We start from the raw sequence: 14,511 nt of genomic DNA, 5'->3' as shown, positions 1-14,511 counted from the left end.
GAAGAAGACTAAAAAGACATGACAAGGACGGGATTCGAACCCGCGAAGTTTCCCACTGGTGATTGGTGAAGACCTAAAACCAGCGCCATAACCACTCGGCCACCTTGCCTTGAAGTGTTAGTAAAGCTTTTAGTATTTGATTTATATCTAAATCAAAATAAATTGACACACTTCCCTTCTAACCCTAAGTCACATTTGTTTCGAACCACAACACATTTCAGTGATCACTGTATATACCAATCTCATTCTCCATTTAATTGTTAACATGTAATTTGGCTTATGCTCTTCATCAATATTTTTAATATGTGCCACTAGTAGTTGGGTAATTCCTGATCGAGTTTTATCCTTCTCATCATTATATATATATATATATATATCTGTCGAGCTGGGAACCATTTACAATACACCTGGTTGCTGTAAGCGGTTGAGGAATGACAGTGGCAGAGGAGGTTGATCAACCTGGTAGTATACAGGCCACACCACATATACTACTCGTATAGAAATCTTCCCTTAAGGAAAGGGATTCTGATCTATTTCTGCCCGTGGACTGGTTAGCCGACTTGAACTGTCACCTAAAGCCGCTCCCGCCATGTTTTTGGACAAAGTTGTATGTCTTAACACAATTTAGTGTAAACTTTCTTCTTCCTATTTACAATAACACGAACATACCTTTCTAGAAATTTAGATTACAGAAGAATAACAACATAAGGGGGCCCCCGCATACAAATGGGGGATGGCAGATTGATTACTCCTAAGACGTTTCACAAGCCGTGTCCTATGATATGCCTATAGTACACCTTTTATGACAGACCTAGACTACAGCTAGAAACTAGCCTCAGAAGATAGTCGGGATGGGTGAGATGAGCCCTCAGGCCGACAATCAACCGTTATTTTCTTTTCCCTCGCCGTTCCTGTCATTGTCAAAGTTTAAGTCGTTATTGGACTATCTATATATATGAGCTTTCTAGGTAAGGCTCCGTATGTTACCCATTTGGTCAATGCTTGTATGACCAGCTCCTGACCAAACCCATCAAGGCCTGAATAGGTTATTGATTATGATGATGGCAGCTACATACCGTGTTACAACAGTGCCCGGGGCGATCAAATCAAGCTCTGATAGTAGGACTTTCATTGCACTTTCATCTACAGGGTAGCAAAGAGTATAAATAGAGTCCATGCTAAATTTCATACTCCCTGCCACTGCGCTCCGTAGCAAACTTGCCTAATCAGTAGCGGAGAGCACCCTCGAGTCTCATGACAATTCAGATCCAATTGAGGGGCTCTGCCTGCTCATCATCCCCAAGCTTGATCCAATTGAGCGGCTTTGGATCGTTGGAATAATCGTCCGTCGCTGGGCTATGTGCTTGCTGTACCGTACAAATCAGTTAGCATGACCCGACAACCTTCCTTTCTAGGGTTGAACATACCCGAATTAATGGATGCAGCCGCAGCCGGTGCCGTGATAGCTAAAGCTGCAAAAGGAGCGAGAATAGAGAAGCTATACATGGCCTTCATAGTTGCCTGGGTGGTTCGTATGGTGCACACAAGGTTCAGTGTATGGGATTGTTAGAGAATAATAAGACTTGCTTTCTCTGTCTGCTACAATTGAGGATAAGGCTACAACTATTATATACTCCACGCGAACGAGGCTTTAACCCCTCATTGCTGTGAATTTGCCATTCTTCGATGGGACTCCCCTCATCTAGTATGCGCGGACAATTGTGTGAGCTGGCTGATTTGACTCCTCAACTGCTAAGCCTTGAGTTCCTTGCCTTCGGGGGTTGTAATATAAGCCTAGCCACTCTACATAGAAGTGGAGTTGTTCCCCTTGTTATCCTCTTAGGCTTGAAGGCTATGATAACGGACCAAGAGTGGAGCCAATCCCCGCGAGTCTTGTGATTACCCATGATGCACGAAGCGGAGGGAGTGTGCTGCATCGCATCTGTGTGCTAGATGAAGTAACGCCTGTCTTTTTGTAACTTGGAGTGACGGGCAAAGAATGATCCCGATCAGAGAGAAATCCTTGCCAAGAATCACCACTGGGAAGCAAACGACGAAGGGGCGGATTTTGTTGGAGAATTGGGGTGGAGTTCCCCAAGCTTTGGAACAGACAAATGACATGGCCAGTAGAAATCTTAGTACCTAGTCTTTGGGATGTTGCAATGCAGTTGGATGGAAGCATATCCTGGGATGTAGAGATGTAGGTCCGGGCACTCTGCACAGCCCAGAATTGATCTCTCAGTATCTCTAGCCTGTGTTAATTGATCATCGATGGTTCTAATGCTGGAACATTGGTTGCCAATCCCCTCCAGACCCCAAACCCACATCAGCAGGACCATATCGTACTTTGTAGATGTCCAAACCCCGCAAGGTCTGAATTGGAAGATCCCTACTTGGGGCGGGGAAGAGGCTCTCGTGTGCAACTATCAGCCCTAATATTTGGAATGCAGTAGATGAAAGTCCAATCGCCATTACACAGCAGCAGTAATGCAGGGATAACGGTCAAACTATTTTCTACTAGATTGATCTCGACACCAGGTGATGCCAACAGTGATTCGCCCATTTGGCTTTACTAGCAGATGTAACTTCGTATTCATACATGCCCGTATAGGTAGATTCTTAGATTTACCTCTCTGCTAAATTACCCTCCATCTTCAGTCTCGACTGTTCAAGGTGGAGTGCTTGATCGTGTAGTCCCAGATTGCATCAAAGCTACGACATTGATGGGTGGAATTCCACCCAATAAAAATTAACTGGCCATTAAAATCTGTTCGAACTTCGATGGTTGTGTCCCCGCAACACTGTAAGGCATGCCTGACATAGATAAAGCAATGCTCGATGTGCCACACACCATGACCGTTGGGGATAAAATTGGGATCGGTCGTGTCCCCATCAAGAGCTTCCAAGGCTTCCGGGTCAAGTTTACCCTCCATCAACTGCCAAAATGTATGGCGGATAGCACCCTGAGAAGTCGTTGATGTCAACACTGTCAACACTAGTCTCACGCTGGGGATAAGACCGAATGACCACGTACCAGGCAATGGAGCTGATGGAACATGCTAATGCCGTACATCATTTCTCCATGGATGACCCCTCCCGGCGGCAGCTTCAGCTCTTCCCAATTGGGGACGTAGATAAAGCCAGGGTTTTCGTGATTTGCTGCAATCCTTGTATCAGTCACTTATATCATGTCAGAGAACAGAGGCATCTTACGTCCCGCTAGTGCCTCCCAGGCAGCGTTGCTTCGGGGGCTTGAGCGCTCAGTAAAAATTTCCGATGGACCGAACTTCTTCGTTTCCAAGGGCACTGAGGCATTTAGCGGGGAAGAAAGTAAGAAAGAGCAGCAGTCATACTTGGAGGAGGTTCACCTTATCCTGGGCACCTGTCTCTTTTGGCTGCGCTACTGCATAGTAGATGCCTTGACTTTGAGAAGACAGCGCCCACTTCAAAAGCCGTTGATATTCCGGCATTTTTGCAAGGTAGAGGCTTAGACCTTACAGAGACAGTAAGCGCTTGCAGACAGTGCGCGATTTCCCCCTCATGATGTGGGTTGTGATGCAGAAGCCTCCAAACCTTGGGCTATTAATTGCTCATTTACGGGGACCTCTCCATTCCCCCTCGATCACCAAGTTCCAAAAATGTCTCCCATTGCATCCCATTCACAGAGACCCCCACCTTCACTATCTGTGGATGAGGAGAAGTTTGAGCAAAACTCGGACAACACCATAGCCGATGATTATGTTGATCCACGTGTGTTCGACCAAAGGAGACGCCGCGCGTTCTCTCGCCAGTACATGATTATCGTAATATACCTCCTGTTGACCCTTGGAGGTCTCCTGCTTACCGCCGTCGACGTTACTTCAACCGCCTACTCCACCTCAAACCTCATGCGCTGGGAATCGTCGGCTTCGTTTGCACTGGAGTCATCACACCCGTCTTCCTCCCACGGCCACCATGATACATCACCAAAGACATATGACCCATCCTTTCCAGCGATGAAAGGAGTTATGAAGTCGCCCTGTGGCCATACCGCTGGTGAAGCTAGAGCGCGAGGTTGTCACTTTGACATTATCACTTTTTGCTGGCTACCAGACCGCTGCTACGATGCGGAACTATCGGACTCCTTGGAGAAGTTGGTCGACTGGAAGTGGTACCTTGACCGGAACAAGACACAGCCAGTCCCCAAGGAAGAAGCCCTGCAGGGGGAATTGGATGGACTGTATGTAAGTTGGGAGTATTCTGTGCAGCACTGTGTGTACATGTGGGAGAAGATGCATCGAGGGTTGCTGGGAGCGGGTAAAGCGGCAATCGACACGTATATCGGCCCCTATAGCCATACTGAGCACTGTGGAAAAATGATATTGAGTCCGGGGGGAGGTTATGCGATGAGCGATATCAACACTCGGATTCGCGTGAAGTTCCCTAATTGTGGAATCAAGTAGTAGTGATTTTTTTTTTTCTATATGTGCATACATGATTGCTTTCTTTGGCGGACGTCCTGGATAATAATCATGAACAACCAATCATACCACAAGAGACATTAAAGACAAAAGAACCATCGTATAGACGTCCCAAGTTTGCTCCTCTATACCCCCGTTTAAATGCAGGGATTCTTTGTTCAGGCAGCATTGCGGCGCGTCGGCGTCCTTGGCGAGCCCATCAGGACCTACTATTATTTCGACGTCTTCCTCAGAACTCCATTGCAGACCTTGGAGATCACTCTTCCCCACACCTCCGAGCAATGGCCAACGATTCCACCATCTCGTGGGCAGAGGACGCCTTCGGGCCTGCCAGTCACGTGCGTGGGTTTGACTTTACATTGACCTTCGAGTAGGTTGTCCTGTCAATCTTCCCCATCCACAGTCTTGCTGCTGGCAGGTCCACCTCGGCTGCTCTATCTTACTCGGTGCCGCTCAAAAACTTGTTCCCAGCAGAACCAATATCTCTGCAAGCTGGTGGGAACAACCTCACAGAGTATACTTCCGTATTTACGCTGCTGTTGCTGATCAATTCCAGGTCGCCTCGTCTATCAATCTGGTTCTACAACTCTCTTTACTGGTCTTATGGAGCGTGTCACCGCGGACTTCGACGAGCATTCCTGCCGCCACTCTAGGCCTCGCCAATGCCATTATAATTATTGGGCTCTCCTACGTTGAAGACCGCAAATCAACGAGGCCTTCTTCCCTACTAACCGTTTACCTCCTACTCTCAATACTATTCGATGCAACACAGGCTCGGACATTATGGCTAACGCATCGAATTCCCACGGCAGCCGTTCAGAGCGCCAGTACCGGGACAAAACTCGCCATGTTACTATTGGAGATGCGAGAGAAGACCTTTTATCTCCAGGCCCCCTACAGGGACTATCCTCCAGAAGCAACCAGTGGTATTGTCAACCTCAGCTTTGTCTGGTGGATAAACCGGCTGTTCATGACGGGGTACCGAAAGCTCATGGGGAATCGAGACCTCTATGATCTTGAGCCCGGGCTTGCCTCTGGCCTTGCGGGCGAACGACTGAAGAGAGAGTGGGAGAATCATGGTCTGTTCATCTCCAATACTTGTTGCAACTATCGCATGTGCAATATGTTAACAAGCTTGAAGGCCCGCGAAAAGCAAGCTCTCTCCCCCTTGTGTATTTGTCCGCTGTTTCTGGATGGAGTTTCTCGCCGTGGTGTGGCCTCGACTTTGTCTGATTGGATTCAGCTTCGCTCAGCCTTTTCTGATCATGGCGGCGGTCCAGCATGTAGAGCGACCGATGACTACAGAGACCCGAAACCGTGGCTATGGCCTCATTGGGGCCACCTTCCTGGTTTATCTGGGTATAGCGGTAGGCTCCTACTGTGCTATACGTACAGTGCATCTCTAATTGCAATTGCAGGTTTCGAATGTCCACTACAGACAGCGCTTCTCGCGGGTGTCCACGTTATTCCGAGGATTGACGCAGAGGATGGTGAAACTAGGGGGGGTGCGGTGGCAGGCAAGTTAGTTGTGGAAGCTTTTCGTTTATATCTCCTACGTTTCTATGTATAATATGGGTTTGATTTCAGGCGTTCCCGGGCCAAGATTCTGCCTCTGGTGAGACGCCTTGCATAGCTAAACGTTTCAATAGTTAGGCTACATCAGGTTAATGAATTTTGATTGATTGATTGATTGATTGTTATTCCGAGGCGCAATGATCGCGTTCATTCATGACCGGACATTGAGACTTCAGGATGGTCTTTACACAGAAAGTGCTGCACTCACATTGATGAGTACTGGTGAGTCATCAGTGCACTCCTATGCCCCGACAAACTGGGGTAGTTGCTTATCTAGAAATGGCTTCGATTAGATGTTGATGGCATCATTGAACATTTGGAAAACATGAACGACGTCTGGGCCCGCACGAGAGGTGGCTATTAGCATAACCTTGCTTGGTCTCCAACTCGATGCGACTTGCATCGTTCCATTACTCCTTACTCTAGGTCAGTTATAGATGGAGTATACACCATCAACGAAGCAACATAGTACTTACCTCCTTTTCTAGCATGCCTAGTGGGCCAGAAGTTCGTGGCAAATTCCATTGGAAACGATCAACAGAACTGGAATTTGGAGATCTAGAAGAAGGTGAAGAATACCTCAGCCGTCCTGGGTTCCATGAAGGCAACCAAGGTCTCGGGGCTTTCCAAAGCGTTGACCCAAAACCTGCAAGAGCACCGCGAACGGGAGCTATTGTATCTCGAGCATTCTTCAAAGGAATAATGTGGCTCAACGGCTTAGGTATGTTGATCCCCGTTTGCAAGTGGCTGTTGGTCTGATAGTAGCAGCAACTTTGCCCCGAATATGGGCACCCGTCATCACCTTCATCGTCTATGCGATCCAAGCACGGATCCGAGGCGACGACTAACTACGGTGAAAGCATTACTGCGCTGAGTATCATCACTCTCGTTACGACACCCGCAGAAAAGCTCCTCGCCGTTTTACCACAGCTGGCAGCGGCCACGAGTTGCTTTCAACGCATTCACGAGTATATCACATCTGACCCAGTCAAGGACGGTAGATTAGGACATAATAAAGCCCTAATGTTGAATTCGGCGATCTCTCCAGCCAACGCAGATGAAAAAGAATTCGCACCGCGAACTGACGATGAAGAGCAAGGTGTTGCCATCAAATTGGACAATGTCACAGTGCTACCCTCACCAAAGGCAATACCTGTCGCCCTGAAGAATGTGTCCTTCAAAGTAACGAGGGGTAATCTGCTAGCAGTAACAGGTTCAGTCGGTTCAGGCAAGACAACTCTACTCAAGACAATCCTAGGAGAACTTGGCTGTCAGTCAGGGACTGTCTGTGTGCAATCGAAGCGCATCTCCTTGTACAGTCAGGACCCCTGGTTGCTGAATACAAAAATCAAGAAGAGCATAACTGGCCTTGCAAATCACCAAGTGTATGAGAAGTGGTACGAAGCCGTCATACGTTCATGTTGTTTAGAGTAGGACATTGGCTCGTGCGGTATACAGTCGCCAGGATATAGCTTTGCTAGATGACATTTTATCCGCCTTGGACATGCAGACTCGGGAGATGATCATTGCACGACTCCTTTCAGATGACGGAATATTTCGTCAACTGGGAACAACAGTGGTCCTGACAACCCACAACCGTAAGCTCTCCTGCCTACTTCTATGCTTTGTCCAAGATTTTTAACCCTTGATATATTTCTAGCCCAACTGCTTAAGGTGGCAGACAGCGTAATCTCACTTAGTGCAGATGGGCAGGTCGAGCTTCAGACAACGGGTAGGGATGCCATTCCATATGCAGCTATACCTCATGGAAGAGAAGATACGGATGCCAGAGAGGGCGGCCTCAATGAAAAGACCTGGGATAAGGCAGCCGACTCGTCAGACGACCCGGTGAATGAGGTGAAAGATGAGGACCGAGCCAGGCAAATCGGAGATTTATCGGTGTACTACTACTACGCACGAATTGTTGGTCCATTCCTCTGTACCATGTTCCTCCTTGCCCATGCCTTTTTAGCTTTCGCCGAGAACTTTCCGCGAGTATGGCTAAGCAAGTGGACTGAGGCAGGAGGCGGCCAACTTTCGCTATACCTATCCGTCTATATTACTTTGGCACTGGCCGCATCGATGCTCGTCTTGGGCTGTATCTGGATTATCTTCCTCGAACTGATGCCGAAGTCGGCCATCCGTTTGCATTGGCGCCTGCTGAACGCCGTCATTCGAGCACCTCTGTCCTTCTTCTCCACGACCGATAGTGGTATGACACTCAACCGTTTCAGTCAGGATATGACCTTGGTAGATCTGGCGTTGCCTATATCTCTAATGTCTTTGGGGCAGTCGTTTTTCGAATGCATCGCCACTGTAGGCTTGATCGCGACAGGCTCAGCATACATGGCACTAGCCGTGGGCTACATGAAAGCACTAATGCGGGCCTTCTGGGCGTTGCCTTGAACAATATTCTGGGATTCAATCAGCTACTATCGCTCTTCATCACATCTTGGACTACCTTTGAAACCTCCCTCGGAGTAATCGCCCGCGTTAAGTCCTTTGTAGAGACCACCCCGTCTGAGTTTCGGGATGGTGAAATTCCAGAATCACCGGTGTCCTGGCCTGAGGAGGGAGCAATCCACATCCAGGGTCTCTCTCTTTCCTACCCCAATGGTACGCCAGTGTTGCATGACATTTCGATCTGCATCGAACCAGGGGAGAGAATTGGTATCTGTGGCCGTACAGGCAGGTATGTCTCCCTACCATCATCAACTCTACTACTATCCTAACTGTATACTATTCTAGTGGTAAAAGCTCTCTCATACTCTCCTTACTCCGCCTTATAAACCCATCCCACGGCTCAATCACCATTGACGGAATCAATATTGAAAGTATCTCCCCATCAGCAATCCGCGAAGCGCTAATAACCGTCCCACAAGATCCATTCACATTCCTGGGCACCATGCGGTACAACGCAGACATCATGGGCGCTTCCAACGACGAAGAAATCATATCTGCATTGAAGCAAGTTGGCATTTGGGAAGCCATTGAAAGTCGAGGAGGTCTGGATGCCATACTCGAGGACCACCCATTATTCTAAGGAGAACAGCATTTATTCTGCTTAGCACGAGCCATTCTCAAGAAACGAACCCGGCAAGGTGAATGTCAGGTCCTGATCCTGAATGAAGCCACCAGCAACCTTGATAGCGAGACGGATCATTGAACCTAACAGGTCTTAAAGGATGCTTTTGAAGGCTGTACGGTTGTCAGTGTAGCTCATAGGGTATGATCTCTTTTTCCCCGTTGTTCAGTAACCACATTGCCATTCTATTTCACTTCATCATCAGTCAATGATCTACTACGAACTAACGGACTCAAATAGCTGGACACAATCATCAATTTCGACAGAATTGCCGTCCTAGACGCGGGACACCTGGTTGAATTCGACACCCCACAGCGCCATCTCGCGAAAGATGGACTTTTCTGTCGGATGGCCTCAGCATTTAAGGAACAGGGGTTAGATGAACTGTATCACTTAGCTAACGAATATATCTACATCTTAGCCTAATACCAAATTAGGAAGAAAAAAAATACCTGAATAGACCAATCCAACTTTATTGGGGTTATCTATGCAAGGCCAAGCAAAGCTTGTATGTATCAGTTCCAGACTTCTCGGGCCAAATATGATAGGTCATTGCGCGGTCTTAGCATGTTGGCTTATGAGCGGGTCTGTTTGTCTGCATATGCATGTAGAAGACTATGCTAGGCATGGGAGAGTGTGTAGTGTTGTGTTTCGTATGATAGATGGACTGTCTTGAATTTGTATATGGTTTGAGCAACGGAGACAACTTCATTAGTATACGTCCGTTCTTGGAATTTATTTATTAATGTTCATATTGCATATTCTAACGCTATCGAATGCATCTACATAAGCGAAGTTCAAAGAATGTCATCCTCTCGGGCCAACATATAATATTATGGGAGGAGTGACATCAAAGTCTATATACAAACATGGAGGTGATTTTTCCCAACCAAGGCTGCACCCTGCAGCAACAAGGACTCCTCATGCCGTTTGACATAACACGCTAAATTAAAAGATGATATCAAGATCATGATGACAGATGAAGAGAAGAAAAAGAGACCTTCAAGGCTAAATCAAAGGACAAAGGGTGAGATGGAAACATGGCATGTCGACGTTCGTTCAACACCAGGTGAAAACCGGATTTTTACTTTTCACAGCTTCCAACCGCTCAACGATCACTTTGCGCTGATTGCCCTCCATCCCTTCCGCAGCAGCATATCCAAGATCTCCTTCGAGATCGTCACTACTCCAGATCAGCTGCGCTTGACCGCGGGCACTGGATATCGAACTGTGCTTTTGATGTTTGTTTCCAGGTCGCGGGGGAAGCGAAGGCCAGCTTTGGTCCATACTTCGCCCATGAATCATGCTATCAATGCCGTCCTGACTGACCCTGTAGTCACCAATAGTGGCAGGACTGCCGTTCGGTATTCTTCGTGTACTAGGCTGGTGAGATCGGCCACGTGACAATTCGAATCGGTTGGGGTTTGGTAGCTCATTCGGGGAGGATCCAAGGCCCAGCAAATCATTCTCGGGGCCGGTTCCCAGCGACATGGATGCACCAATATCCATCTCTTCGTGGTCAGGGTCATAGTCGTAGTTCTCGTAACTCTTCACCTTACGTTTTTGGGCTTCCGTCGATGGTCCACGAAGAGGAATAGCAACAGGAACGTCCACGAGATCATCCCAGACACACACACGGGCTCTTCGTGTGAGCTCTAGAGGTCCATGGTCAGGCTGCTTCAACGTCTCTACAACGTTCCAAGCCTGTCCCTTCATGACTGCGATCTGTCTCGCAAACATGCTCTCCTTGAAATCATCGTCCTGAGAAAATACGCGTCGCAGCGCCATCTGCGTACCGCTCCACCAGGAGGTTGAGGTCAAGAGAGGTAAGAAATGGTCCCGAGTCTTCTGAGAGAAAGGTTGTCCGATCAAAGAAACCGGAAGGAATAGCCAGCCGAACGGAAAGCTTCGCCACTAGAGGGTGTGAGCAATTTGATGCGACTAGGCTAATTCACAATCTACTTACAGCATCAGGATGTTTCCATGGCCAGGACAAACTGTTGTCGATAGCTCCGATCTGAATAGACGCTTGAGGTTCCGACGAGTTCAGCGGAGTGCCGGTGCGACTCACAGCCACCATCGCCTCGTGTCGTCTGTAGGGAAGACGAGCAGAGCCCGTGCGCTCCGAGTTGACAGAAACGGGGCGAGCGGGAGGAAGATGGTCGTCGTCATCGTCCTGCTGAGTCCCGTTAGGCTTCGGTGGATCGGCGACAATAGACACTTCTTCGGTTTTCCAATCGATCTTGATCATCCAGTTATCCAACCCACGGTCGGTATTGCGCATAATATAATCCAAAATCACCAACTTCTCCAACTCCTCACGGAATGACTGCTTGAGACCCTCGGTCCAGTAGAACCGCCGCTCCCTACTCTCCTCCCTTGGCGATGGGGTTTGTATATCTCCGTTCTCATAATCGTCATCTTCATCATCTGACTGCATTCCAGAAGGACGGCAAGCCTCGTTCCAGGGCCTCTTTTTGCGCTTCGGGGCATCTTCCGCGCGAAAGCCAGTATTGGTCTGGTCTGGCCAGGGATGGTCTCGTAGGAAGAGGTTCGCATCCTTGTAGCCCTTCAGAAAAACCTGAAAGCTACCCGCCTTAGGGGGAAGGGGTCGCTTGCCCATCCATGCCTTTCTCCGGTCCCAGAAATCGTAGTAGAATGATTTTGAGGATAGCCACACGATATCGGTGTAAGGGACGAGATTAGTGCGTAAACGAGAGTCGAGGACATAAGCGGCTGCTTCAGAGACATAGGACAAGTTAGGAATCAGGCAGGCACGACCAAAGAAGCATGGGAACAGGTTTCGATGAATCCATTTCGTCCACTTGGGATTGCGGGACGCATAAGGCTCCTCGTCTTTGGGTTTAAAGACCCCCACGACTTTGCCTTCGCCGTTGCGCGCAAAGTAACTACCGGAGCTTCCCTGGGAAATCATGCGAGGGTGCATCCCCATCCGTATCGCTGAGTGGACACTCTCTACAACGTCCTCAAACTCCTCCCGAGCCCTTCGCGCCGCGCCTTCAATTTCATCCGACTCGAGCTCTTCAGCGGAGATCGGTCTTACACCATTCGGGGGTTGGAATACGGAGTGGTAAATTTCAAGCTTTTCTTCCTCCAAAGTCTTCCCCTTGACCTTATGGATCTTGAACTTGGAGGCGATCTCTTCGGCCCACCGCTCAAGGCGCGCATTGATGGCCTTGATATCTACCCCAGAGTTTCTCCGGCCTCGGCGATGGTAGCCACTCGGTCTCCGACGATGTCCTGGGGGTGAGGACAAAATGGACGCATCCATTTGCGCGCGGGAGGAGATGGGGGCATATCGGGGAGCGGAGTGGGAAATTGTGCCGAGGGAATCGTTTTGGTCATCGTCATCGGAATAGTCATACAAGTCATTGGCTCTATCCTCTTCTTCCTGGGCCAGACGGGCGTAGCCCGAGGTCGCAGGTCGGTTCTTCGGCATGGTGTATCTTGTGGTCTAATGGAAGGGCCGGGAGGCAAATGCAGGTCGTTGCATTTGAGGAAAGGAAGGAATGGCAGGGAAAGGAAGGAGGAAGCGAGAGAGAGAATTAAAAGAGGGAAAAGAAGAAGAAGAGCGAATTCGAATCACGGCATTACTCAATAACAGCAGAGAACTTGCAAGTACGAGAAGGGTTTCCCACTGGGGAGTAAAAGAGGGAAGAATTGTAGATTAGGTGGTGAGAGGAAGGGAACTTACTTGATCCCTCCAATAAGACCGTCGCCGTCATCCACCGAGAACTTGAACGGCCAACACACAGAGTGGCTCTTTACTGTACCGTACCGCGAAGTCCCGTGGTATGGGGCCCAAAGGCGAATAGCTAGTCTATATTCAGCCACAGGGCGGGTACTTTACCGTACCGCACCGCCACAGCCCTGTCCCGTGTGGCTCCACCGGAGCTTAAAAAAGCCCCTGAATTTTAGAGGATCAACTTGTCTTCATACTTATTTCGTTGCCTATCCTCGGCCAGAGTATGCGCAGCAGGACGATCCGAGATGACCGGTTGCGTTCATTTGCTCAAGGGCCAGATCCCGACCCAAGGAGTAAACATACGCCGTGTATACAACCCTCTTCGTTATTGAGCCGCTAGATTTGGTTATATACAACTACATGGCAAATCGCAAATGTCAAGTTTGAACTGAGAGAATCCTTGTTTTTAAAAAGTAGTAACGAATTGGACAGACCCCATCCGAGAGCTCGGTCATGTCTGAATCAATTTAAAGAACTGAGTCAACCGACAGGCACTGGGGGTTCCGTAGCTGATATCTGATCCATGCGAGGCTCTGAGCCCGGTTATTACCTGCATTGGTGGCTATCACGGTCCATGTCTCGGTTCTTATCCTCGCTCTGGAATGGCATTGCTACCAAGATCACCAAATATATTCAGATATCTTCTCGACAAGAAACGGATGAGAGATCGGACCGGTGTTCCGGTCTAGCTCCTGATATTAAGCGCACTTAGACCTGAAGACCATCTACCATCACTAGTGTCATCGAACTGAGGTATGTGATAATCTTTTATTGATTGCTATGCCAATATTACTACCCTGGCGCTCCCCTCGTGTCAATATGAAACCATCTAGGAATCACTCAATGAAATACTGCTACTTCATAAATTCGCCATCTAACTCCCAGAGAGCTGGACAAGAAAGGGGGATGCAGGGGCGAGGTGCGACTATCGCGTGGATTGTCATTTCATTCATTCTTAGCCCTGCGTGCTGCATACATAGTCGCATAAATCCTGGAGGCAGGAAGGAGTTAATAGGCAATGAGCACCGCAGGAGCTTCATCATAGCCCCGATAGCCATACGGGATTAAAACGCCAACATAGTAAATTATTGAAAATAATGAATAAATACAACCCTGGGTAAAAAGCAGGGACCAGCTGATTTAGATTAATACTTTTTATTAATAACCACAGCCAAGCATTGCTGCTGTTCCCGCCGATAAATAACAATCGATAGTGTCCGAGGGACGCGCGATAGCGATTCCGATAATCAATCAATCTTTCTCCAGAACTTCTTCCACCTTTTCTCCGTCTCGTGTAACGAACTTCCTGACCGCGACTGGACTTCTCTGTCCTATGAATTAAAAGAGGTATGCTCTTCCCAACATTTGCTGTCTGGTTGGCTCGCTATTGCTCCCAAATCTAAATCAATTACTACTCTTCGTCCTTTATCTGGTCGAATTCTCCTATCTCCTCCCGTTCAGACCTTTTCCTTTTCCATTGAGCTCTTCGGATTCGATTATAAAACGCTAAGAATAGGAAAGGATATTTACTTCAGTATACCTTACATACGGACAGTCCAATTTTGCGTAAAGAAAATTGGGAACATTCCGTATCTTTCCTCCCTTTTTCTACGTGGCTGGTCCTT

At 48.3% G+C, this 14,511-nt stretch overlaps 4 protein-coding genes and 1 non-coding gene across 5 annotated transcripts; 3 read left to right on the top strand and 2 right to left on the bottom strand.

Annotated features, from left to right (window-relative positions):
• Positions 1 to 19: 19 nt before the first annotated feature.
• AO090026t00004 lies at positions 20 to 109 on the bottom strand. The gene has a single exon. It is a non-coding gene; the product is annotated as a tRNA-Leu (tRNA).
• Positions 110 to 3,638: 3,529 nt separating this feature from the next.
• Positions 3,639 to 4,442, top strand: AO090026000311 (uncharacterized protein; the record flags this gene model as incomplete). Its single annotated transcript, XM_001821733.3, has 1 exon — positions 3,639 to 4,442. One exon carries the CDS (start codon positions 3,639 to 3,641, stop codon positions 4,440 to 4,442), a length of 804 nt encoding a protein of 267 aa, XP_001821785.3.
• Positions 4,443 to 5,307: 865 nt separating this feature from the next.
• AO090026000312 (uncharacterized protein) lies at positions 5,308 to 6,142 on the top strand (the record flags this gene model as incomplete). The annotated part of the gene is made up of 3 exons (XM_023236114.1): positions 5,308 to 5,981; positions 6,048 to 6,075; positions 6,110 to 6,142. The coding sequence occupies 3 exons, from the start codon at positions 5,308 to 5,310 to the stop codon at positions 6,140 to 6,142; spliced, it is 735 nt and encodes a 244-aa protein (XP_023090992.1).
• Positions 6,143 to 6,848: 706 nt separating this feature from the next.
• Positions 6,849 to 9,665, top strand: AO090026000313 (uncharacterized protein; the record flags this gene model as incomplete). Its single annotated transcript, XM_023236113.1, is given in 9 exon segments — positions 6,849 to 7,465; positions 7,494 to 7,633; positions 7,639 to 8,393; positions 8,465 to 8,727; positions 8,784 to 9,040; positions 9,080 to 9,147; positions 9,211 to 9,261; positions 9,361 to 9,494; positions 9,581 to 9,665. Coding segments are annotated over 9 exon segments (2,370 nt in total).
• A 514-nt stretch (positions 9,666 to 10,179) lies between these two features.
• AO090026000314 (1-phosphatidylinositol 4-kinase LSB6) lies at positions 10,180 to 12,580 on the bottom strand (the record flags this gene model as incomplete). The annotated part of the gene is made up of 2 exons (XM_001821736.3): positions 10,180 to 11,034; positions 11,087 to 12,580. 2 exons carry the CDS (start codon positions 12,578 to 12,580, stop codon positions 10,180 to 10,182), a joined length of 2,349 nt encoding a protein of 782 aa, XP_001821788.1.
• Between the last annotated feature and the right edge of the window lie 1,931 nt (positions 12,581 to 14,511).

Source organism: Aspergillus oryzae, chromosome 3 (assembly GCF_000184455.2).
Source record: "Aspergillus oryzae RIB40 DNA, chromosome 3".
NCBI lineage: Eukaryota > Fungi > Ascomycota > Eurotiomycetes > Eurotiales > Aspergillaceae > Aspergillus > Aspergillus oryzae.
Note: the sequence above shows the minus strand (reverse complement) of the source record. Positions and strands in the feature narration are given on the sequence as shown.